Below are 27,018 nucleotides of genomic sequence, written 5' to 3'. Positions count from 1 at the left end.
GTATGCATGCGATGGTGTGTGCTGTTTGTGGGTGTATGTGCAATGTGGGCATGTATGTGCAGCGGGCGTACGCATGAGCAATGTGTGGGAGAATGTGTATTGTGTGGGTATATGAGTAGTGTGCGTATGCACAATAAAAGTAAATGTGCATTGTGTAGGCTAGTGTGCTGTTCATGGAGGCGCCTGCTGCATGTGCATTTATGTACAGTGTGAAGGTGCATGGACAGGTCATACATTCAAACATTATCCATTCTATTCAGGGGCTGCTAGATCAGTCCATTTTTGGAACCTGTATTCCTGCCTTTCCTCATTATAAATCGTTAAAGTTAAACTCTGGATTGGAGTAACATCTCCCCAATTGAATGGATAATATTGGCATGTATGGCAGTATGTGGGTGGTGTGTAGTGCTTTGTAGTTTTAGGGTACATGTGCAGTATGTGGGTCTAGGTGCAGTGGGTCAGTGAATGCAAAGTATAAGTGTGTAAAGTTGTGTATTCATTTTGTGTGTATGCTGAGCTCTTACGTTTCCCATGGCCATGCGCGACAAGGCAATCCAGTGCTATTTTTTTCCCTTTGGAGTCTGGGACTTGTATCAAAACGACAAGTCCCAGAATTCCAAGCAAAAATTGCCTTCTCACGCATGGCCATGGGAAACCCGAGAAGCTTGCTGAAGTGAATGTGTAGAGTGTGTGCATAGAGTTTGATGTGCAGTTCTTTTAACAACCATTTCTACAGTTGTGGAACTTTTTTTTAGCAGTTAAAAATAAAGCTTGTTTTACTTAATAGGCTCTCGTAGCCACACCTGGTCTTGTTAAATGGCGACTTCTATCACTTTCGTGGATGTGCAGGCCAGGGGTGTTGCTAGGTCTGGAAAAGATCCGGGGCTACGCTGATGTTGGAACTGTTGGGACTGGGGGCTAGCTAGCCTTTTGGCTGTAGCTCCTGAGATTCTATCCAGGGCTACAACCAAAAGACCAGGGGTTATAGCCCCCTTAGCCCCCCTAGCAACGCCTCTGGTGCAGGCAAGGCTGAGGCAACATTCTGGAAAAGCAAGGGACGTGGCCGTTGCGCGGCTCAATACAGTGTATCAGGGTCAATCGTTCAGTCAAGACTGCAGGCAAGTCTGATACTGAAGTGCTTTCGGACCTCTTCAACGTTGCCAAACTGAAACAGCCGTTCCATGTACCTCTGCATTCAGTCAACAACTCGGTATTCACGCTCGGTATGGCCATTAGGGCAATAGGGCAATGCCAAAATTACATGCCCAACATGCTAGTGTGGGCCCGTTCTTTGGGACAAAATGGGCCCGATTTTTGTCGAAAGTGGGCCACTTTCATTAGGTTAATACACTACGCGGCTAGTAGTTTTGAACAGTGTTACTGAACCCCTATCCTTTAAAATGCAGAATATACAACAAATCTGACCAAATACTTTCCCTTGACTACTACTCAAAACAGTCTGTCAGGAAGGAATTAATTGCTATTTGCATTTATGTATAGGCACGTCATTTGAGGGTCGCTAAATGAGGTCTCCCTTGCTACCCCTGTGGTCTCTCTTACTACACCTAAAAAATATTATTTAAATGGAAGCTCCTGGGTGTGTCCAGCACCATATGGCTCTTAATTTATCTATGTTGATGGAGTGGCTGGCTTTCTTGTTCTCGCCTCTTAGAAAAAACAGGGGGTTCCACAAGGGTAACACTGAGCAGTGACCCTAATTAAGAAAGAATAGGAATAACACATAGGACCTCATTATGAGTGGTAGTGCTACCAGCGCCATTGTTACCTCTCCACCACACTACGAGTTCTGCTCGCCGGTCTGACGCCTGGTCTGACCAGGCATGCATACCGGCACCAGCGAGCAGAACTCATGATTGCACCAGCACCCTATGGGGCAGAATGGTGATCGGGAGGCCGGCCATAACAGCACTCGCGAATGGGCAATTGCCGGGTCCGCCAAGCTCGGCATGACCCGGTTACTGCCCATTCGTGGGTGCCGGAAGAAAAAAAAACTCAATAAGGGCACGGCTACCGCAAGAGTTAATTCTATACAATAGTTGCTCCACTCATTAAAGGTTTATTTTAGGCAACTTTAGGGGTTCAGCCACTGATTTAGTCTGATTTCGTCTGTTCTTGTCACTTCAAATTCACAATGCGGACAAAAACTCATTTGAGCAGCAGCAGAGAGGGAGCTGCATGGATGCAATATCCCTCCCCCATCCGCACAACGAAGTGCCTGGGGTAAGGAACATGGCCACCATCATCTACATCCACAACACTAAGTCCTGCAAGGCTCCGGAGAGGCCCTATGTTGATTGGCTGGACTCCTGGATATGAAGAAGTGCGTCCCCAAGCCGGGAGGTGCAGCTGGCCCTGATGCAAGGCCGTGATGTATGGCCATGTAGCGTCGCTGCCGGTCTCAGCTGGAGAAGCCATGCTCCTGCGACACTGCCCGCTCTCCTATCAGACCTGCCTAATTACAAAGGTAAGCCTACCGTCACTTCTTACTTGTGCGAGAAGGCTATACGTATGACCATATGTTCTAAACTGTTTAATCTGCCTGTTATCCTGCCCAGCTCCAATCCCTTCCTTCCACCGCTAAGACTGCAGGACCGTCTCATCATGTCCCCACTACAGAACGCCTTCCTCATGCCCCCAAGGCAGAGCAACCTGCAGACTGGTGATTCAACACCCAACAACACCCCTACGACAAATATACTTTGCAAGCCCATTAGACCGCCCTGCTGCGCCCAGAACCCGTGCCATGGATACCTCCTCTACCTACATATTCAAAGAACCTCACAAGATCTCAGCCTAAAACCACCTCAACCACGCTACCCACCAGGCCCACCCCTACTGTACCCAAACCGCACTTATCTCCACCTGCCCACCACCAGAGGACAGCAACCCACCTACCATGGATGTCAACCAATGCTCATATGCCGTCTGACCACCTGTCAGCCATAGCGGGCCAGCAAGTTCCCAATTCATCCAAATACAACCTCCCACTCTCTTTGAGCGAGCGGCCCATCAGGCCTCCCATACCACCCACCCCACCATTGATTCCCTGCCACCGGACAGAGAGGTTTGCAATCTCCAATACTGCACAAGCCCTGGCTGCACACCACCCCTTGACATATCCCCCTCCAACAGCACCACTCTTCCTGCTCAGGAAGGTCCCCCTGCCCACAGACAACAGTCGCCAACATCTCTCCGTTGTGCCCTCCTGAACACCAGGTACCTAACTGCCCAGCAGACCCTCAACCTCATCACAGTGGAACTTCAATCTCCTGACCATGACCAAAACCTGGCTAACCCCTGCCTCTGGTTGGTCCACCCCTATCTGAAGCATCCCAGCAGGCTACACCACGGTCCGCTGCAACAGGATGGCCAAAAAAGGTGGCAGAACCGCCATTATTCACAAAGACTCTCTTCTGCTGCACGTTATCAATTCCCCCAACCCAAATCCAAACTCCTGTCTGTTAAATTAAAATGCTCACACAATACTTCAACCACCATCCACCTTTCTTATCACCCAATGGGCCCCACACTCACCTTCGAGGATGACCTGATCCAACTCATCTCATCCAACCTTAAACCTACCAATCAACTACTCCTCCCAGGCAACCTCAACCTTGGCTTTAGCGACCCATCCTACACCAATGCCACCTCCCTATTCAATTCACTAGAAGCTCTATGCTGTTCCCAGCTCATTACTCAACCCTCCCAGTCCCGTGATCGTATTCTAGATTGGCTCATGGACCATAACAGCAACATCACTATCCTCTCCAACCAAACATGCCTATGGTCAGACCACAACTCTATTTCCTTCTCCATTCCTACCCCTATCTCTCAAACCAAGCCAGTAGTGAGTTCTGCCCACATCATGGCCCGTGGCTCCCACAACTTCACCAGTGACCAGATGATCCCCTCCTCAATAGACCCATCCCTCTCACATCATATACCACCATCTGAGAGGAGCATTACAACAAACTACTACGCACCACTGTCAACCATTTAGCCCCTCTCAAAGAAAAGAAAGTAAAAAACCCAAAACACCTCAACTCTTGGTTTGTCGTAGGGGTGTTGTTGGGTGGTTCACACCCAGCCTCCGCTCCACCCGAGCCTCCGAAAGAGAGAAAGAAGCACATGGCGCAAAATACCCTCTGCCACCAACAAAGCCCTCCTCTCAAATACCTCCTGCCATTATAAACAAGCCATCTTGACCTCAAAAGCAAGCACTTACAATGAGAGAATCTCCATAGCCGCCTTCAGGTCCCGAAACTCTTCACCATTCTCAAGGAACTAGAGTCTCCCATCGCTCCTCTCGTCTCCATCACAAAAGATGATGCCTGGTGAAACAGCATCCAAGATACCCTTTCAGGAAAAATCTCACAATTACACTTCTATCTGCACATGGTCTCACTGCCATCCCCACTTCCAATTCCAACCCATCAGCACCATCATTAAAGGCCTCCAACCTTCTAACCGCAAGGAAGAGGCTTACCCTGTCAAAGAATGTGCAGAGCCCCTTCTCCCCCTCATTGTTGCCATCACCAACACATCTTTTGCCTCATGCATGGTCCCGGCTTCCCTCAAAGAATCTCAGATTGCCCTGCTGCTAAAAAAACTACACTCGACCAAGCAGTCCCCACCAACTACTGACCCATCACACGAGTACCATTCCTCTTAAAAATCATGGATTAAGTCGCATACCTGCAGATCCAATCACACCTTCTACACCACTAGATTCTAGGATCCTGTCAATCAGGCTTCTGCCCTAAACATTGGAAAGAAACAGCCCTCCTAGACCTCAAGAATCTGTTGGATGCTGCCAATGATCAGGCCTCCCTCTCACTCCGTTTACTGCTCGATCTCTCGACTTCCTTCGACCTCGTGGACCACAAGATCCTGTGCCAAGCTCTCTCCAGCTCTGGCCACTTCTCGAAAGATGACACCATATGGATCTCCTCTTTTCTGGGTGACAGATCCTCCAGAGTCTTCACTGGGGAGGCCGCTGTCATCCCCACACCCACCATATGCTGTGTTCCACAAGGATCCTGCATTGCACCCACAGTATACAACGTGTACACCAAACCCCTTTTTGACCTCTTAGATGCTCTCGGTGTCTCGTACACCGGCTATGCTGACAACACGCAGATCGTCATTCCCCTTACAGCGATCACCCCACAGACAACCCCGAATAAATGCCATCTACGAAACCATTCAGTTTTGGATGGCTGTACATAGTCTATGCCTCAACGATGAGAAAACTGAGCTCCTCATCATTGGCCCTCAGCCAGCCTAGCCAAACTTCACGAGGCCTACAAAACCTTCACCATCGACGGCCACGAGATACCTGTTGCCTCCTCCATTAAACCCGTTTACCTGGACTCCTTGCTCTGTATGACACGACACGTCAACCACATCGCCTCCTCCTCTGGATACACCACCAAACTTATTAACGCTAGCAAACCATTCCTCACCTTGCAGAACCGCCTTGAAATCGCCCGTGCTCTAATAGGGTCCAAACTGTACTACTGTAATGCCCTACTCTGTGGTACATCGGGAAAGAACTTGCACAAACTTCAAACAATCCAATTCAACACACTCTTGGCCCCATTGGTCATCAACAAGCAGGCCCACAACTCTGAGGCAAGAATATCTGCCTACTGGCTATCTGTTAAGGACAGAATTAACTTCAAGACTCTCTCCATAACCTACCGGTGCCTTGCGAACGATGCCCCCTTTACCTGACTGAAAAATAAAAAAAACACTCCTCAACCAGACCGGTAAGATCAGCCTACAAGCATTGTCTTGCAACACCAAGATACAACAGGAAGAGAGCCGGTGGGGCTAGCTTCCTTGTCCGTGCCCCCATGCTCTGGAACAACCTCCCTCCCACTCTGCGTGGCAAACCCTCCTACTACACCTTCAGGAAAAAGCTCAAAACTCATCTCTTCAACTGACACCTTTTTAACCTTTTTCCATCCATAGCTAGCGCCTACATGCCTATGGGCTTTGCGTGCTCCCAATAAATGCACAAATAAAATGTATTTTGCTTTTCACAGGTTGCAGTTATAGCGTGTTTTTTTGTGTCTCTGTAACGATCATCACAAGACATTCCATCTCGGTGTCCTTGGTCACTTGACAAAATCTTTGTGCCTAAAACGTTGTGTACAGTGTAGAAATGTTTGACCATAACACATCATGTGGCCCTTGATTAATTGTGCCACAATTGATGCATTGTTGTAATGTGACTATCTTTCCTATCTCCCTGGCATGCTGTTCAGGATGTTTATTTGCATGTATGAGATAACAAGAACCCAGAGTACAGGGATGGCGTGTGAGTGTGCTGCTTTCCCTGTGCTACTCTAAATTCTTTAATACACAGTTATGAACCTTCCCAATGGTATGTATTTTGCCAACCTCTGAAGTCTGAAAAGTAGATCTAATGAGGCTTGGCACGTGGCCAACTTTGCACCCGACCTGCAGATGAAATGGTCTGCTGTAAAATGTCAGTTACCAGTGTATTGGTATACACTACAGAGTGTAATTTGCTTTCTGACTTTGAGAACATTCAGACATGTAATTGCTAATTTTACTATAGCAGGTTAGATAGCTATCGCTGGTAAGATAACTCAGTGGGTTGAGTGCTCACTGTAGCAATGTGTGTGTGTGATTTGCAGCTTGCAGGTTCGAATCCCGGCAAGGCCAACACAGTCTTTCATCCTTCTGAGCCTTCTGGGAGATATTGTATGACTATTTGTTCTATATAAAGCGCTTAAGTGTCAGTGCTATATAACAACACATCATTATAATGTGACCTTGGATGTCTGCTTGCATTTGCAATAATTTGGTAATATGAGCCTATACACACTGATATTAACGGTAAATATGGTGATTCATTCTTGTATGAAATGTATATCACTTTACAGTGATATCGTAACCATATTTATTGTAGTGTACTTAGGAACAATGCTAAGGGACGCCACTTCCTGTTTTGTCAAGGAGTGGAAAGGTTGTCTTCCATCACTTCCTGTGATGCCACTCTGGGGTGCGGTCAAATTACATCACTTCCTGTGATGTCATCAGAGGTTAAGGGTCTTGTGATGTAATTTTGGTGAAATTACATCACTGATTGGGGGCCACCTTTGCTTTGGGGCCTGGGACAATTTTTTGCCCTAGTCCGACCCTATCTACAGTGCCTACTCTGTGAAAGAAAGGTTTGTGCATAAGAAAAACAATATCCTTAGTTCCCTAAAGGAGATTTGAATCTGTGGCTTTCAAAGTTACCACACAGAACTTTTACCACCATGAGCCATCCTGCTATGGTTGTTTCTGTACGTTTTGTTGTTCTGGAAGTCAGAGGATGCTTGTTACTGTAATGGTAGTTGTTGTCTAGCCATAAAGATTGTGTGTGGGGGGGTACATTTATATTCATTTTGCTTAACCTATTCTATATGGCTTATATAGTAGGTTTGATTTGTGTACTTTTCAAGGCGTCTGTCATCTCTTCAGATTTTCTTCTCAATACCAAACATTAACACATTCCTAGTGACTTGGAAGTTATGTGGTCAAGCCCCTAAATTCTGTACTAATGTTAAATCCTAACTTCTTCACTTAACTAAAGTGTGTGATCCGGGACCAATTATTTTATCTCGCTGTCCCTTATTTGCATGTTATGCTTAGGTCTTTCTAATAAAAACCTTTGAAAGTCAGAGAAAAAACTTGGTTAAAAGGATTTTATGGTTGCGTTGCTCTACTAATAAAAAAAACGCAATTCAAAGGAAAAAAAATACATTGTTAATGGGACGTTATTGTTGCATCGCAAAATCGGAAAACGAAAGAAATTCATCAGTTATGGTAGGGTATGCACAGAATGAAAGGAGTAGACAGTTCTCATACTGATAAGGGAAGGGGTATGTGAGCAATATGACATGCATGAGGTAATGAAATGTTACTTGTTATTCAGCCCACCTGAATGATATAAAAAGGGTGTGGTCAGTGTATTTTCTTGTATTGTATTGACTCTGTGACCTGTTGAAAGCGTAAAACTCACTCGGGAGTTCGTTTGATAGCACAATTTGGTGCACCAACTTGGATGATGATGCTCAATGGGACAGTGACAGGATTCTGGGCCGCCTATCCCCAAAACCCCTGGCATCCGTTTGATAGATAAGAACATTTTGAAATCCCTGTTGAGGTGTCAGAGAGGGGCTAATGTGCAAGGTTAGGGTCTATTTTGGGCTTAAGACGTGTTGATTCTGCCGAAAGACTCAACGGCACATTCTATGCACTTATATTGTAAGAATAACACTTTATAAAGCATTTACAAAAATTGAGCTAATTTACACAAGAGGATAGATTTTAAGTATTTTCCAACTGAAGGTACCTTTCATATGAACGAGCAGGTTTTGTTCTCGGTTCACAAGATAAAGATACTGAGATGGGAAGATTGCAATTTAGAGGACATTATTCACATTGCCTAAAATAATTATGATCCCCAAAAGTTGTACCCAACGCATAAGACTGTATTTCCACCTTACATGCACTCTTGGTCACAAAGCACCCCAAATTGGTATCAGTAGCACAATTAGAAAAAGTCTAGTTGGTTTAATATACAATGCCTCGAAAGAAAGAAAAAAATCTCAAAAGTCAACAAGCAAAGAGAGTATGGTAACAATGATACTGTAAAGAACTTACAGGGAGAATATAAACACTTTAATTATAAAAAGATTACCAAAGCAAACTAAAATTGGGAAGCATTAAGGGAGGCCTCTATATCAAATGATTCCAAGCCATTCTCGACGATAGTACAGCAAGGCACTGATACCAATGGGAAACATTTGGTATTATCATTTGTCATCAATTTATAGAGAAATATTTCATTTATCTCCAAGACCCCGAAATGTACCTGAATGGAGGTTTACTTTACTTTATTTTGTTTTTTTTTTATAACACACCAACTCACGTGAAGGCCTCAGTGCGCACAAAAAAGACACAGGAGAAAAAGGCAAACTGTAAGAAAGAAGAGGCAGCAGGCTAACGAGACAAGATCTAATCTACTCCTCCAGCAAAGAAGAGGGTCTTGATCGTTTTCCTGAAACGGACCAGGCAGGGAATAGATCTAGCTGAGCGGGGGATCTCATTCCAGGTCTGAGCAGCCAAGAAGTCAAAGCTGATTCCGCCTTATTGTTTTAGATGATATCGTGGTAAAGAGAGCAGTTGGAGTTAATTGGATCAAAGGACCCTCCTGAATTGTGGAAGCCTCAGACGCTCAGTAAGGGAGCAGGGGGCCGATCCATGTAAGCATTTCAAAGTAAGAGTGCAGAAGTTGTGGTGAATTCCTTGTGATTTAGGAATCTAGTGCAGGTTGTGCCTGGCCACGCTCACATGTTGCTGCTTCTTAAAACCATGAACAGCTCTGACCACGCTGTTTGGAATAACCTGGAGCTTATTGATGTTCGAAGTAGACGTACCATCCAATAGGCTGTTGCAGTAGTCCAACTTGGAAGATATTAAGGGTGAGGAAATGACAGCTCTATTCTCAAGGGATAGGTATGGTCGAATTTGCCTGAGAAGATTGTTAAGGCTGGCGCATGAGGAGCGCAGATGGGATGCATGTCTATTAAAGGTAATCTGGGAGTCGAAATACACTGCCAGAGTCTTCACATGAAGAGACACATTCATGGAACACCTAGCAACAGAAAAGTGACTAAAGAGAGGCTCAGGTTTTGTAAGCCTAGTGCCAGACCCACAATCTGCAGCTCTGTATTATCATCATTTAAGGCAAGAGGATTCAAAGCCATCCAAGATTGAATGGAGGCCTAGATGTTATTAATAGCCAAGGTGTCAGGGACGTTGTCACCAGCCAGCTTCAGAAGAACACACATTGTGGAGTGGATTGACGCCAAATTTTACCTTCCGCGACCTGAGATTAGTTTTTCAAAACCTGACTTGTCATTGTAAATGTCGCATTTGGCAAGAGAGATGGAGGTACCCACTCCAACCTCTATATTGAAAACTAGAATTGGGGACTCTCTTTCGTACAAATGCGCCACACTGCAATAGTGATGTCTCAAAAAGCTGAGATTTATTTATGAGCGCCCTTCATGGTAAAACGTGTTTCGGCGACATTGCATAGTGCCTTTTCTCAAACCAGGGCTGTTGGAATGTTGCAACTTGATTTAAAATTTCCGTCTGTGCTTGATATAATAAATGGGTTAAATGCCCGACAAAGGCACTATGCAATGTCGCCGAAAAACGGGTTACCATGAAGGGCGCTCATAAATAAATCTCAGCTTTGTGAGACATCACTATTGCAGTGTGGCGCATTTGTACGAAAGAGAGTCTCCAATTCCAGCTTCAGAAGAACCCGGGTGTCATCTGCATAGTTGGTGTAGCAGAGCACCTCGCTGTCAAGTAGATCAAATGAAAGCTTGGTATAGATGTTAAACAGTATGGGGGAAAGACAAGGGCCCTGATGGACAGCATGGGTAAATTGAGTTGGAGTGGCCTGGGCATCGCCCACTACCACCCTGGCCCTCTGAGGACTCAACATTTATTTCATCCAGCTTGTGGCAGACTTCAAGCATATTCCGACATCAATCTGTCTCTCAATGAACAAAGAGTGGTCAACATGTCAAATGTGGCTGATAGGTCAAGAAGCATCAGCAGTGCCGTATGACCCCGGTCAAGGCTGACGCTCATAAAGGGTCCACTGCAAACATGTAAGTAATTGCACCCACATTTCAGATCTTTACCTTTCATGTTTTTTTAATATAATATGACTGTGTAAATAGCTTTGATAAGCAAACGAGCAGCTCACAAGTCATAGGGGCAAGTACACAGTGAGGGATGCAGAGATACAAGGGAACAGGAAGGCAAAGCCTGTGGCAATGTGGAAGAATATGTATCTCACAACAGCACACCCTCGCTATTGTTATTCTGCTCTATTCACCAGCACGTGGTGGTCTTGTGGCAGCTGAGAGACTACTACTCGCCTATGTAAATGTACGACAGTTCCATGTAAGGAGTCCCAATACACGAAGATTTGCTCTGGGTCAAATCAGGAGATGCGGTGGCCATTTCACATTTGTTTCTTTAACCATATACCGTATTCACAAATCCTAAACCTGGAGCAACTTTGGAGCTGCCTGGAGCATCTTTCACATGCTCATTATGAAAAATGTGTTTTTTAAAGATTTGCTCAACGGGATTTCAGAGCTTCTCCAGGCTCATCTAGATTACGCCAGCCTTAGGCTTTGTGCACCAGAAAGGCAGCCTGCACAACCTGTCCCACCTCCAATGCATGGCTAGGTATGCAATTCTCTATTTGTTTTTGGGACAGTTTAGCCATCCTGCATTTGCTGTCCTCGGTCGTAGTGTATTTTATCAGCACCACTATTCCACTGAATGCTCTTTTCTTCAACAGAACAATGTGCACTGGCAACATTTTAAGCTGTAATGGTCGAAGAATGCCCGAAATAGAAGAACTCTTAGCGGCAGTTGTTTGTGTACAGATACCAGCTCATGCATATAAAAAGCAATGAGCTCCCATGTCGATGCATCGATTATCAGATATCTTAGTTTGGATGATAGGATACTGGCTGCTTAACAGGACTGGCACTGTATGCAGGCAGCCTACGATTAAGATGTTTGACTTACAGCCACTAAGGATAGGCAGCCTGCATGCAACTCTATACAACTTCAACTAGGCCTGATATTCAGGAGCCATCACGTGACTCCTTGTCTTAAAAAAAGAGCAGAAATACACCGGATGTGGCAAGAATGGCTTTAGATAAATGTAGGAATGATGCTCTGTCTATCCTGGCAAACCGCCCGAACAGTGCTGGACTGGGAATCAAAAGTGGCCCTATAATTTTCTTTCAAATTGGCCCCATATTTCGCTGAAGGAACGAGCACAGCGCGTGAGCGCAGCCCTGCGATGGAGGGGTTGAGAGTATCCCCCAAGAAAATGTTGAATACAATTAGGCAACATTAGTGCATATAAAACATGTTTTAAACATATGTGGATTAAAAAGTCATGTTTTAAATAAGTTCATACTTACATTGGAAATATGTGCAATGTCAATGCAAGTATACAAAAACTACAGGGTGACAGTACCTGCACTGTCCAGAAAAGTCATTCCAATCTGACATCTCCATTAGATTCTAATTTCCGTAATCTTCTGGTTTCAAGCAAAATGCTGTAGATACAGCATGCAACTCGTGGTTGAGATGCCCCCTGCCCTAGCAGTTCTCTGTAAAGTGCTTTACTTCTTCTTGAAGCAACTCTAGATAGGGCTGTGAATGTTGACATGCCCACACCTAGATAGAATTCTGAACATTGGCCTGCGCCGCATCTAGATAGGATTGTGAAGGCCAACAAGTGCCACACTTAGACAATGCTGTGAATTTTAGCATGCTAATGGTCAGGTAACCCACTAACCAATACAACCTCAAACTCTGCATACTTATCTCACTCAAAAACTCACACAACCATCTCTTGCACCACAAGCCGCACGCATTTCACAACACTGCAACAACACATAAGCCGGAGGAACAGCACACGCGGACTGACACCGATCCAATACCCACACCAAAGCTCAACATCTGGTGTATACCGAGTTCAAGCTGGCAACAGAACACCACTCCTCTCACTATTCTACTCCCTCTTCACCTTACTAACCCATCCCCCCTTATCGTTTACAGATCCACCAGAGCGCCTGGGGACCAATTCCGTTGGTGATGGTGCGCGGTACAAATACCTTTAACATTTAACATTTAACTCTATGCGCTACCAAGGGCTCCACCTAAGCAAGTCACATATCTATTAATCTTCTTCTTCACATGCCTTAAACCTTTGCAGTGTACAAATTAAAATGTTTACCATAAACAGTTCCTTGGCAAGTAATCTCTCTAAAGTGTCACAGAAACATGTTTTACAAGCAAGGAATTTGAAAAGTTTGTAACGGCTTTAATGAACTGCTGCAGTGACAGCGTAATAATTATTACGGAGCAGTTCTGGTGTCATTTTGTTATTACAGGGCAGTTGTGACGTCACAACTAGCCTGTAATATGAACATTATTTCCAGGCTTTGATACGGATATTGCAGATGCCATAAATAAATACAAGTGTAAACGTTTGTCTTTCTGGGCAGAGCGAGGATGAGCTTGTGTCCTTTGAGCCCACCCTCGAGGCCAGGCTCGTTGAGTTCTTGCAGAGCTGGGAGGTGAAAGACCTCTGCCTGCTGGCTCAGAGTTTGAGGGATGTTGGCTTAGGGGTATGGTTGGCACTAGTAGAGGCCCACTGAATTGTTCACCTCCTGGACCGTGTAAGAGGCATTCACACCACCCCACCCACCTTTCCTGTGGCTGAGGAGGAAAATATGAAGTCAACAATTGACCTGTGGCTGAAAATGCTGGCTGCTGATTTACTGACCCTTTGACTACATCAGCTCAGAGAGCTCTCTGTGTGCAAGATACAAGACTCTGCTGCAACGTCACACTGCAAGGCTGCATGGGGTCATACTGACTTCAACAGAAGAGGATGCAAAGCAAGTCTATTGGGCGCATCGAGACACCCCAGCTGTGTCAACTCCCCTTAAAACCGTGGGCAAAAGTGGAAGGCTTGAAATTAGCAGACGAATGGAGAATCGGTCGGATGATCCTTTAGTTTCGATACCAATGTCACCACTAAATGTTCCAGGAGGAGGACACTATGACAGGCTCAAATTAAATATTAAAGATCTTCTGGCTCAAAGGAGACTTTCGGTTTCTATTATATATGACCAGGTCCTGTGACCTTACTGGAGAGACAGTTATTTCATTTTTATTTATTTATTGGTTATATGTAATGCACCTATATACAAGTGTTTCTAGGCCCAAGAAAACAAGGGTGTGAGGAAACAGGGGACACAAATGAAGCAAACTTACTAGGCCTTGTGACATGCAGATTGTGCAAGTGCAGTAACGAGACGTGCAGTGGGTGGGGAGGAGGTCAAAGTACAAGAAAAGGGCAGAGGGGCCTCTGAGAGGGAGAATGCAGGGAAGGCCAAGAGGACAAGGCTGGGGAAGAGCACAAACTAAGTGCAATGAAGGGGTCAGGGATGGCTCAGGCCGGCCAGTCAAGTGCAGCCCAGGGGGCCTGTCAGGACAAGTGCTAGATGAGGCAGGGTGGGGATGAGTCAGGGGAGACCAAGTGCAGGGGTAGACTGCCCTGTATGACTCTGAAGGAACCATGCCGCCAGTTAAAGGCAGAGGAGGAGATTAGCAGGGGAGGGGGGAGAGGGAAGGAAGAGGAGAAAAGGAGGAGCTTCTGAAACTTAAGGAGATTTGGCTCAAGTTTGAGAAGGGCAGGGAGGCCATTCTAGAGCAAGGCACCTGCGCAGGAGAAAGATCTAACCCCCACTCTCGGCTTGGAAAAATGTCTGATCTGCAGAGAGTTAGAGCTCGATGACTGGCTCTTGTAGGGAGGTATTTTGGGAGAGAGAGTTGGATGTAGTAGAGTACCAGGTTCCAGAAAGCCATGTGGATTATGCAGAGGTTCTAGAACTTGTTCCTTGCAGCAACTGGGAGACAGTGGTGACACTTAAGGGCTGGAGAGATGCGGTCCCTGGGCTTGAGGCCAAGGATAAGTCTTGCAGTCCTATTCTGGATTAGGTGAAGGCGGCAGAGAGAGGAGTTAGGCAGATTGAGGAAGAGGCTGTTTCAGTAGTCCAGCCTAGAAAGAACTTCAGCTCTAGAGACATTGAGTTTCTGGTGGAAGGTGAGAAAAGGGAGAATGCCTCTGAGGATGTGAAGCTTGGCAAGATCCGCGATGTGAGGGAAGAAGGAAGGGGAGTCGAAGATGACACCAAGGTTTTTAGTATGACAGGAGGGTGAGGAGAGGGGCTCCATAGAGGGCGGCCAGAGTGTGGGATGAGAAAAGAAAGCCAGGGTCCCAATTAGAAGGATCTATGTCTTACTAGCATTAAGGCAGGGATCATTGATAGTGCACCACGCCTGAATAGTAGAGAGGCATTTAGGAATGAGCAAGGAGGGTAGTTTGAAGGAGAGCTGTGTGTTATCTGCATAACCCTGGAAGTTAGGAGAGAAGGTGGAGATCAAATGGGCTACAGGGGTCAAGTAGATATAAAACAGCTAAGGAGAGAGGATAGAGATCTGGGGACACCACAGGTGGAGAGTGAGATGGAGGAGAGAAAAGGGCCCAGTTGAACTTCAGAAGGTCAGTCAAAAAGGAAGGATGTCAACCAGTCCAGAACCAAGTCCATGATGTAAAGAGTGTCACAGAGTCTATTTACCAGGGTGGCATGATTGACTGTGTCAAAGGCAGAGGAAAGTCAAGAAAGATGAGAATGGAAGGAGACCTGGAATCAAGATTTGAGAGCAAGTCTTCACAGGTGTTCAGGAGAGCAGTTTCCATTCCTCTGGCAGCTCTGAAACCCAGACTGGTGGTTGTGGAGCCAACCAACAAATTCAGTGTGGTGGATAAGCTGGCAAAAGACCAGCTTCTCCAAGAGTTTGCCCAAGAAGGGAGTAGTAGAGATAGGGTGTTAGTTAGCCGGACAGGAAGGGTTTGTAGAAGGCTATTTTAGGAGGTGGTGAACAAAGGAGCGCTTGAGGAGTGAGGGAAAGAACCAGTGGCAAAGGAGTGATTGCAGAAATCGGCCTATGCTGGAGCAAGGGAAACAATGGCGTCATTGAAAGTTCTGCAGGCGCAAGGGAACACCTCTTTGGATGAGACTTTCAAAGAGCGGACGTGTCTAGAGAGCTCATCAGGTGTTATGGGAGAAGAAGAGAGGAGTGGGAGGTGACACGGGGGGCAGGAGATGCCTGAAAGAAGGTGAGGAAGATGGGTGTGAAGTAGAGGAAAGAGAGGAGAGGATGTCCTGAATTTTGGACATGAAGTAAGAGGCCAGGGAAGTGTAGAGGGCCAGGGAGGGCAGGGGAGAAGTGGAGACTGCAATTGGGTTGGTGAGCTCCTCGAAGATTACACAGCGCCTTCAGTGTTTTAATGATACCACCTTGCTCCTTTAAAGAGTGGTTGATTTCGAACGTGTCCTATATTTTGTAAACCTAAATAAATGCAGAAATGAACAAAAGGACAGCATGTACTGCTATGTCAGAGACAAATATGATCTTTTATCAGTTCCTTGTATTTTTGGAAAATGTCTGAGCTTTTACTGCAGCATCACTCAGCTTTTGTGCAAAGTATACCTGTCACATTGAATTTAATCTTGCTATTTACTTCTAGATTGGATTTTGATGTATGATTTATTTGTGCACACATTTCTTGAGTAATTTTCTTTTCAGTATTCTCTAACTTAAACTGAGTGTAAGCCTTAAATAATTTTTTTAGGGGTTTCTACTACACTTCATTATTCATTTGGTAATTTCTAGATGGTAATCTACTAACATTTCCCTCTCTCCTGAACATTAGTTAAAGGTGTGAATTATATCCTCTTCCATCACTGATTTCAGCAGCACAACAGTAAGCAGGGCTTCATTAGAGCTCACATGTCTGCTGGGATGGAAATAACCAATACCAAAAGTCACCAATGTTGATCTATCCGACACAAGTGCAGGGCAGTATTTTCAAAATTCAAATCTAGAAATGAACCTAGTCTGTGGGCCACCAAACAAGTTAACTGATTGAACAGATATATTAATATCAACATGCCATGCCAAGCACTTAGAAGATCTATAAAATATAGCTGTGCGAAGTATAATTTCTTTCCATCCATTTTTATATCAAGAACTCTTCGAGAAGAGCTCCCAGCTCTCAGTTTATGTAGGTAAATGTAAAGAAAAATTGCATGTATTTACAGTTCCCATATTATCCACTTCAGACTGGCAACAAAGTGCTGTTAACCTTGTGAATTTATGAAAGCAAATATCCCAAACCACTCTGCAGTTGCCCTTTCTCATTCTTTAAACCAAATTCTGTAAATGGAAGATATTCATCCATAAAGACTGGGTCCCAAGCAAACCAAGTTGCTTCAGGAAACTGAAAAGCCACTTAGTACTAATAATACTGATTCAAGCATACATCCTTGTAAAATAGAGAACTAATGGAATAATAGACAAGGGGAGGGGTTTTCAGCCCGGACAGTGTGACAAACAGGAAGAAGGACTCATATTAAGGTGAGCCATGTTAAAGAAGTTTTATTAAAAAATAAAAATGCCTACCTAATACTACTGCTATGAACGAAGTTCCCTACCTAACAAACTAAATAGTATGAGTGCTCGTCAAAGTCCAAAAGAAATAGTCCTTAGTCCCAATCCTATTAGCTAACTAGTCCCTACCGCTTAGGAAAAATATGACAGAAAACGGAGGATAGAGCAGTAGCATATGTCATTCCCTTCGGCCTGGCCAAATCTTGTATCTCTTTTAGATAGGTTTTAAACATTTGTCAATGTCTCATAATACAGTTCCCAACCTCTCTGCAGGTTCTGTATGCCAAATCCTCTTTCCATGTGGTTCCCTATTTCCAGGAAGAAAAGGCTCTCTTAATACAATTCCTCCATGTCTGACCTGGTATTTGACAATGTTCCTGTTTGGTACTTAAGGATTGGAACCCTCCAGGTTCTCTCTCTCTCCAATTCTTTTCAGTATATTTTGTGTTTCTTGGGCTTCCCAACGCCTTCTGGCCCTCTGACAGGCTTCATTTATCCCAGTCTCTGCCCATTTTGGTTTTCTTGGTTCCCGTAATCCTTGTGACTTTCCCAGCTTTGAATGTTAAAGTCTCTCTGTTTTGCAGGGCTCTCCGAAGCCCTCTGTCCACCTAATAGGCTTGCTTCAACTCTACTTAGGTAGGGCATCTGCCCACTCGGCTTTATCAGGCTCCAGTAACCCTTGTGGCTTTCCCAGCCTCGCATGTCAAAGTTCAATGGCGCTACCTCTTTGTGAGCGTTCACTTCCGTTCTGCTGCTCGGCTTGGCAGCTAATGCACTTCTCGTGCAGAGCTTGGGAATCCGAGCTCTCCGCTGCAGTCTGGTCTTGGCGTCGGTTAACAGGCCCCAGGCCCACCACGGATTCTGTGTGGCCATGCTGAAAGGGGCCCCTAGGGGACCCTGACGTCTATGGAAACAAGGCGGGTCACCACACACGATAGAGACGCCAGACACAAGGTTGTATTCCCAAAGCTAGGGTTTTATTGCAAAGCAAAAGTCTCAGTTGGCCAACTCAGTCTCATGCCCCGCGACGTGTATCTCTAGACCTCAAGGGACGCAAGAGAGTGAATTACGTACATCAGTTACATATATACAAAATGCATATCAAACAATCAGCTATGACATGTTTAACACCCCCCCCCTTTATTGGGTTTCTTCGAACTTGGTGTGATGATGGACATCTCCGACCACTATGACACCTTCAAACATCTATTCTAGTAACAATTTGTAATTTGTGATTGCGAAGGCATCTTTTGATTATTGAATAGAACACGGCGCTTCTGTTCTTGGAAGCAAACTACATACGGGGGGGAGTTGCATTCCGGACCTTGCTATCTATCAGGTGCTATTCGCGTCCTGGGAGCCGACATTGCTCTAGCAGGCTCAGCAAAGGGGGGCCGTTAGAACAGCATAATTCAAGCCTTTAGCGGTATTATTCTAACATATTCTGCCATATAACGAGACTGGCTGGCAGCTGTGAAATGATTAAACGCCCTGCAGCTCTGCTTCAAGGCTACATTTGGGAGGGAGCCGGGCAGTCTTCCTGGTGCTGCCTACCTTTGTGTTTCAGCGAACTCTTGTTATTCTCACGGCCCTGCGGCCTTGTCCTTTTCACATACAGACAACAATGTTCCACAGTCGAGCAGTGTAAGCGGAAAATATACTGCAAAGCAATAGGAACAGAAAGCAATGAGCAATGGTTAGAAAACAAAATGGCGATTCTTGTTACATCAAATTGGCAAACTCGAAAACCTATATTCTGTCGTATCGTGCATGAGACGGTTGGTCCACGGCCACCAAAATGCATTTGCGGTCTCAAAGTAGAGGTGTCCGTATTTCTAGACTGACAAACCCTCCTTTGGCCGTATGCCAAATGTCTCATCTATTTATTGAAACCTCCTCTAGTGATGATGAATCTGAAGTACTTATACCTTAGTCTTGTATGCTATCGTGGACATCATTGTCTTCTTCAATATCTATTGCCATCAACTCTTTCACTGCTCTCATCTCATTTGGGTCTGGGCTAGTTTGATCATGAGGTTGTTTTTTCTTTGTTATCATATGCATGCATCCTTCCGTACATCCCTCCGTTACCTCTGCGCAAACTACGGGTAAACAATGTATACAACAACAGCACGTTAGGAATATTCCGAACACCACTACTAATATTGAGATCAACTTCCATCCCCAAGATCATAGTATTCCCCAAAACCAAGATCCTATTCCCCAACTCCCTTCTCCCGTGGGGAGTTCAGAGCTTAGAATGTGCATTTTCTTTATTGCTTCAAAGATCGTGGGGGAATAGTCATCGACATAAACACAACATGCTGATCTCACTATTTTGCAAATTCCCCCACGATCAACCAGAATTACATCGAGAGCCATTCTATTTTGCAGCGTCATTAACCTTTTTCCTCTTTCTTCCAACGTCATGTTAAATAATATATCTGTTGTTGTGTTTATTGTATTCTATAGGATTCTAGACAGTTGCCTTATATTATAGGAGTTCACTATCTGTCCTAAGAATGGAATGAATGATTTCGCTACATCAGTTGCTATTAAAACACCTACGCGGACCCCAGCCATAATACTACGATTACGGCGACGGCGCCCGAGCTGAACACTTGCCCCAAATTACACAGGGTTTACTCACCAGGCACCCGGATCCATACAAGGCTGCCTATTAGAACTATCATCAGCACTGGACATCCCCAGAATACTCTGATTGAACACAGTACCCCCACCCACCTCTGGAGCCACAGGAGGTTCAACACTGCTACAGGGGACAGGGAGACCTGAACATACAAAGGCCCCAGAAGAAGATTGAAACTTTCTATCAATCGAAACGCCAGTGTTTCTTGTGGCAATTTGTTGTAAGACCACAATTTAGAAACACATTGAACTCTCTGGACCAGTCTCTCTCGGTCTTGGACCAGCCTAAGCTGGCCACCTTTACTATTTCCATACTACCTCAACACAGAAAATGTCAATCACTTGATAAACTACAGCAATGCTACTAGGAGGATATGTTTTGTTATGAAATAATAATGTACACACCTCCTACCGACTTTTTCTAAAAACACAAGAAGTTGGGACACACTGTGGGCCTCATTACGACCCTGGCGCTAAGCGAAAAACGATGGCGGTAAATGCTTACCGCCATCGTTTTCCGCCAGGTCCGATCATGACCCGTGACCGTTAACTACGATGCCAATAGCGGCATCGTAGTTAACGCTGCCGCAAACTGCGCTAAGGGTGCGCGCACGCGACCGCCCACACCGTACTTAGCGCCATGGCGGAAAGGCACGCAAATGCCGACCCAAGCGGACATGCACCTAACGCCATCATTGAGGCCGCTAAGTACCTTACCGCCATGGTGCAAATAACGCCATCGCGAACCAACCGTAAAGGGCCAATTCAAGTGAATGCAGCTGCCACAGGTGCACAGAAACAGCACAGGTGAAGGCAATACAGACTCAGGGGAGTATAAAAAGAGCACACCCCACCCCTACCCACACCCAGTCACACTCCACAATGATGCCAATACGACTAGCAATGTTGGGGCTGGAGGACCTGATAGCAATGCATGTGCTACTACAACAGCAACAGCAACAACAACAACAACAGGCAGCACAGAGGAGACGCAGGAGGAGAAGGAGGGCAAGGCAGGCCCAGCAAGCCCCACCAGCACAGCCAGTGCCACCACGCAGGCAGCCCCCAATCCCACGCATCAGAGCCAATCCAAACAACCTCACTGCTGAGCAGATCCACACCCTGTACCGTTTGGACAGGGACACCATCACCGCCATCGTAGACATGACACACAACGACATCGTCAGCATGATAGAAAGTCCAACCGCCATCCCCCCCCTACTGAAGGTAGTGGCTGTACTCCACTTCCTGGCCACAGGCACCTACCAGCACACAGTGGGGCACCTGCATGGCATTTCACAACCATTATTCTCACGAACACTCATCCAAGTGCTTGATGCCCTCCTCAAGCACACAGACGACCACATCTCATTACCACGGACTGCCCAGGAGATTGCAAACACCAAAGTGGGTTTCCATGCACTAGCCAGCATACCCGGTTGCATTGGTGCCATCGACTGCACCCATGTGGAATTGGTGGTTCCACGTGCCATGGAGGTACCGTACCGCAACCGGAAACAGTTCCACTCTATCAACGTGCAAATGGTCTGTGACTCCAACAAGATCATCACACATTGTTGTGCCCGATTCCCCGGATCAACCCATGATTCCATGATCCTGAGGAACTCCACAATACCACGCTACATGGAGCGACATGCAGGCCCAAGATCCTGGCTACTCGGTGAGTGCTATGTCATGGAAGTGGGCATGGGAATGACGTACCAGTGCATACTCCACCTGGCAGAAAGGGGGGGGGGGATGATGCATACTCCACCTGGCTGAAAGGGGGGGGGGGGATGATGCATACTCCACCTGGCTGAAAGGGGGGGGGGGATGATGCATACTCCACCTGGCTGAAAGGGGGGGGGGGGATGATGCATACTCCACCTGGCTGAAAGGGGGGGGGGGAAGATGCATACTCCACCTGGCTGAAAGGGGGGGGGGGATGATGCATACTCCACCTGGCTGTGAGTAACACAGAGAACGGATACAGAGGAAGGCCACTCACAATGCACTAAACCCCTCTGCATACATAGGGTGATGGCATGCTAAACAGGCCATGGCAGCAATGGGCATATACTGGTTGCATAGTGTGAATCAATTAGTGCATGTAGAAGTGAGCCAAGGTAACAGTTCCATGCCAGCCATGGTGGGACATCATGTTCCTGGACAGACAACATGACTGACACATACATTCTCGCCTACATACAGGTGATGCAGCCTACCCCCTGAAGAGGTGGCTCCTCACGCCAGTCCGGAACCCGCAGAACCAGCACGAGGAGGACTACAACCGTGCACATACACGTACTCGTGTGGTCATAGAGCAGACATTCGGCCTCCTGAAGGCACGGTTCCGAAGCCTCAGCAGGTCTGGTGGGGCACTCCTGTATGGCCATGAGAAGGTGGCAAAGATCGTCATGGCATGTGTCATGCTGCACAATATGTGCGTCAGACGGAATGTGCCCCTGCCCCCTGACGCAGAACTGCAACCACCTGACGATGAGGATGAGGATGAGGAGGGTGCAGAAGGGGCGCCACCACATGGAGGAGGCGATGCACAGGAGGGGCGTGCCATGCGCCAAAGTATCATCAACCACTGCTTCTAGCACACACGGCTGGTGTTCATCGCATGGAGACAGCACTTGGGGCACTGTGTGACTCTGGGGCATGCACACTGAGGACTGGACACCAATAAAGCACACATACGCAATGAAAATGTCCACACGTTTCCTTTTGTGAAACTAATAAACTGTATTTGAACTATGTACTGTCGTGTCACACCCCCTCCCACCTCCCACCTCCCCCCTGCACACCCCCCCCCCCAAACTCCCCCCTTAACTCCCCAACACACCACCCCGCCACCCCCCTGCACACCCCAACACACCCCCTCCCACCTCCCACCTCCCCCCTGCACACACCCCCCCCAAACTCCCCCCTTAACTCCCCAACACACCACCCCGCCACCCCCCTGCACACCCCAACACACCCACTCCCCCCTCCACCCTCCCCCCCCCCTGGAATCCCAACAAAGGTGTGAGTTGGTCTGTGCAGCAGTGTCAGTAGTAGGATTCCTACACTGTCCGGCCACTATTGGCAGCCCCCTCCACTGGCCCCCGGGGCACCCCTGCCTGTGCTGCGGAGGTTCCTCCCCGATCGGCGGATGGGGCTGCTCGGTGTCGAGCTGGCAACCGAGGAGGATCCTGCCTGCTCATTTGGACGCATGGCCCGTATTGTCTGCACAAGGTCAGTGATGGCGTGCCGCACAGCAGCTAGTTCCGCGCAGATGTCCTTTGTGGACGACTCTATAGCTGCCTTCACAGTCTCAGCACATTTATCCATTGCTGCACTTGACCCCCCACATTCAGCAACATGTTCTTCGAGCAGCGAGGAAAGTTGCTGCTGCCGGGTGGCAATCGCCTCCAGAGAATGGTTGGGATTCTGGGCCATGGCTAATGGCAGTGGCATTCCCATTGGGCTGATCTGCCCCTGCAGCGGGGATGGAGTGGCTGGCCAATCGTCATCCTCTGGCTGACCCTGTGTGGCATCCACATGCGGGCTGCTTAGGGACAGGTAGGGGGAATGAGGGTGGCCTGTGGGGCTCCTGACATCACTCTCCTCAAAGGTCCCTGCTTCACTATCGGAGGAGGCAGCAATGGCAGCAGTCTCCCCAAGTGTGCTGCTTGCAGCAGAGGCTGTGGCTTCTGTGGGCATGATTGGTGTGATGTCTGCTGCTGCTGCTGCTGCTGCTGTACTGCCTGCTGGGGTGGCTGTCTGTGCCCTGTCCTGTTTCCCTTGCATGGATTTTGCCTGCTGTGGTGTTTTCCTCGGGACGACAGAGGTGGAGGGTTGTGGCGTTGGCACAGTTGGCCTGGCCCTCTTGGTGGGTGTGGAGGCTGTGGTGTCCTCTTCCTCAAGGTCGGAATTTGAGCCTGTGGTGGGACAGAGGAGGGAGAGTGTTATTGATGGGTCTGCGGACATTGGCCGGGCATTGTTGCGACTGGCATCTCATCAGTTAGTACATGTGGCACATTTCATGCAGGGGAAAAAAGTTGACTCCCTTTTGTGTGGAAGTAGCATGGAGGTATGTGGGTGCCTGCAGTTAGGGTGTGCATGCTGCATGTGTACAGGGTGCAGATCGGATGTATCTGTGGGCAGTCTCCTGCTGATGTGTTGCATTCACACTATGGGCCAACATTGTACTTCACATGAATGGACTTTGCATGCCTTGATTTGAGCCACCTACCTGCATCGCCCGATGTCGGGGCTCCTCTCTCCATTCCTCCTACTCCTTCAATGCTCTGCATTCCGATTGTGGAGGCACAGATTTCCTCCCATGGCTGCAATTTTATAGGGGACTCCGATCCTCCCCCAGTTGCCATTGCCAGGTTCATGTTGGCTGATAGTATGCTCCTGACTCTGAGCCGGAGATCGTCCCACCGCTTGCGGCACTGTTTGACATTGCGGGGTGTCGTTCCCACGGCACTGACCCGCTGAGCTACCAGTGCCCATATGGCCTTCTTCTTGGTTATGGCCGGTCTTGTCAGTTGGTTGGAGAATACCACTGCAGCGTTCTCCTGTAGGGTCTCCGCTAGAATGGTGAGCTCCTCTCTGGAGAAGCGGTCTTGCCGCTGGCGGTCACAGGCTTTTTTCAAAACTTTCGGCATCTTCCTGCAGGTAGAAGGTTGAAGCCGGTATTGGCGGGGTCTCAGGCTCGGATGTCCAGTGGTTTCGGAGGATGGCAATGGATTGTGTTTTTAAAGATGGCCGCCGTGCTCTTTCCCGTTCCGCCGCGGTGACGCTACTTCCGGTTCCGCTTATCTACGGTCAACGCTAATTGCGGTGACCGCTAACTACGGTCACCGCTATGTACGGCGGTGGCGGTGGTGCACCTTGCGCCGCATACGATGCCGGTAGGTGCCGTTTTGGGGGCATTACCGCCATGGCGCTGTTTACATTACCGCCATGGCGTAATGCTCGTGCGCGATGGGTCGTAATGTGGCGCACTTTACACCATCGTCCCACGGCGTTAACGTTCATTACGCCATGGCGGTAATGACGGCGGATTACCGCCAGGGTCGTAATGAGGCCCTGTATATACCGATCTATGTAAGGTTGAATTTGGAAATTGTATACCTCCTCTTTTGTTAAAAAAAACACAATCCTAGACCAGCCTTTTGACTAAATTATGTATATGTTAAAATCCTGGTACTTCACTGTACATGTCCATGCTTTCACATGCTTGTTCACTTTTATTTTGGATTTGAACTGAATGCTTGCTTTTTCTATAAATATTTAAAAAAAGAAAAAAAGCCACTTAAGAAATAAAAAAGGCTACCATAAAAACCTACTAATTGTTTACGGTTGTTTTCTCACCTCATGTTAGGGATCCACTGAGCCTTACATGAGAAACCCAGGAAGGTTAAAGAATTTACTGCCCTAAACCACGTGCAGTACCCCAAAGCTTCAGAGGACAGGACCACCCCTTGTGTACATACATTTTGAACCTCAGCCCACCATATCCTGTCCGATACTAGGGCTGTCCCACCAGTTACAAATATATTGTCAGTCCTCTTGACTCTAGTTCTGGATAATCTGGCCATGGCTGCTGTTTCTAAGAGGAATGCTCCTGGGAACAGTAGCCCTAGGTAACATGTACCTCCCCAGTTTCTGAGCAACCAAGGGTATGCTTTCTCTCCACATATAAAATAAACTGGATCACCTACGTATACTGGTTCTATTTCCCATTTTAGTACCACTGTATTCATACAACCAGAATATGTTCCGACTGAAAAAGAGCCTTTCTTTTTTAGACAAAAAGGGCCAGTTCTTGGGCTATAATTCACCGTGTAAGATGGGGGAATTGCATCTTTGTCCCCTTCTGTTCTTACACGAAACGTCATTACATTTCTGGCGGAGAAAATCTATCTCGTCTATTTTGTCGTGTTATCTTCCGTGTACTTTTCCTCGTGGGCTCCGGGGCTATTACTTGTGCTTTATGGAAAATGGAACAACCCACAGGCTTCATTATTATCTCTTCAAACTCATACATGTTGGTTCTGTCTAATTGACCCGTATTACTCTCATTCCACTTCCCATAGAACATTGCACCTAAAGATGCACTACATGCAGAACTTAATGGTAATGGCTACACATACCACCGTATTCCTTTTCCGGCATGCTGTGGTAAATGGGCACATACCCAACAGTTTGTTTTCTTTAGGATTGAATGTGTCATGTTCATTATCAGAAGTAAGGTGTTATTTCCAAAACCTTCCCTGTGTTTTTCTTCCATTGGGGGTAGGGTATAAGTGATCACCTGAACCGGGCTTTCAGTAGTGGATATATTAATTATTGGTAAAAACATTTCTAATGGGTGTATTGTTTCTACCCACCATAATATTAGGGCTGTCGATATTGGTGCTACCACGCTCATAAAGCACATTATTATCGTTAGTGTCAGCATACAATTTGTTTTACTATGCGTTTTTCTTAAACTTATAGTCTTTATAACTGACTCATTCTCAGCGGTTGTAGTGCAGGAGGAGGCTGGAACCGGTCCCGGCATGTTTCTCGTCGTCCTTCTTCCTTATCACAGTGCCTTGTGGATATCTCTCTTCGTCGCGCTTGCTCTGATATCTATAAATTCAGTGGAATTCTCACAGTTCAGTTTTGCCTGTCCTTTTTAGCCTGGATTCGATTATTCGTTTTTAGGTGAGATCACTTGTCCCTTCTTATACTGCTCAGAGGACCTTTGATCAGTTATCGCCTCATTATCATGTGCGCCCAGATTGTCCGCTCTGGTTCCGGACACACGACTGTTAATCAATTATCTCACTTGTCCTAGTACCGTGTGCACCCAGCTTGTCCGCTCTGGTTCCGGACACGTGTACTTTTTATGATCGCACCGAGGAGCCGCGAGTCTTGAATTGTCTGATTTGCACAATTCTCACGCTTCTCTCCTCTACACTCCTGGTTCCTTCTCCGTCCATGAGCTGGACCAGAGGTTGACATAAACATCAACAAAAAAAAAGAATGCGGATCACTTTGTCTTCCGAGGCCGCAGGTTGTATCGCCTTGCTCCTGGTATCGTATGATCCGTGAACGGTGCCGATTCAGGCTTGAAGTCAGCCTGTGGCACTACTGCAGGTGCTGGTGTGCACCGCGCCAATGATGCAGATCCGTTTT

General features: G+C 46.9%; 2 protein-coding genes across 4 annotated transcripts in view; both read right to left on the bottom strand.

The window, feature by feature from the left end:
* The window catches only part of SAMSN1 (SAM domain, SH3 domain and nuclear localization signals 1), a 1,266,558-nt gene that overhangs the window by 584,957 nt on the left and 654,583 nt on the right, over positions 1 to 27,018 (bottom strand). The gene's annotated exons all lie outside the window — the stretch shown is intronic.
* On the bottom strand, positions 22,877 to 24,906 carry LOC138526077 (nuclear apoptosis-inducing factor 1-like). Its single transcript, XM_069636416.1, has 2 exons — positions 24,077 to 24,906; positions 22,877 to 23,762 (listed from the first exon to the last, which is right to left on the bottom strand). The coding sequence occupies exons 1-2, from the start codon at positions 24,495 to 24,497 to the stop codon at positions 22,921 to 22,923; spliced, it is 1,263 nt and encodes a 420-aa protein (XP_069492517.1). The 5' UTR covers positions 24,498 to 24,906; the 3' UTR covers positions 22,877 to 22,920.

This window comes from Ambystoma mexicanum, chromosome 7p (assembly GCF_040938575.1).
Source record: "Ambystoma mexicanum isolate Mex_15411 chromosome 7p, UKY_AmexF1_1, whole genome shotgun sequence".
Lineage (NCBI taxonomy): Eukaryota > Metazoa > Chordata > Amphibia > Caudata > Ambystomatidae > Ambystoma > Ambystoma mexicanum.
The sequence above is the reverse complement of the archived record's forward strand: the minus strand, read 5'-3'. Positions and strand labels throughout refer to the sequence as shown.

Bases quoted from the DNA above. Each gene is read 5' to 3' on its own strand.
- LOC138526077 (XM_069636416.1), bottom strand. From the start codon at position 24,497: ATGCCGAAAGTTTTGAAAAAAGCCTGTGACCGCCAGCGGCAAGACCGC. The intron at 23,763-24,076 runs GTAGGTGGCTCA...GTCCCACCACAG, and splicing joins CCCGACATCGGGCGATGCAG to GCTCAAATTCCGACCTTGAG.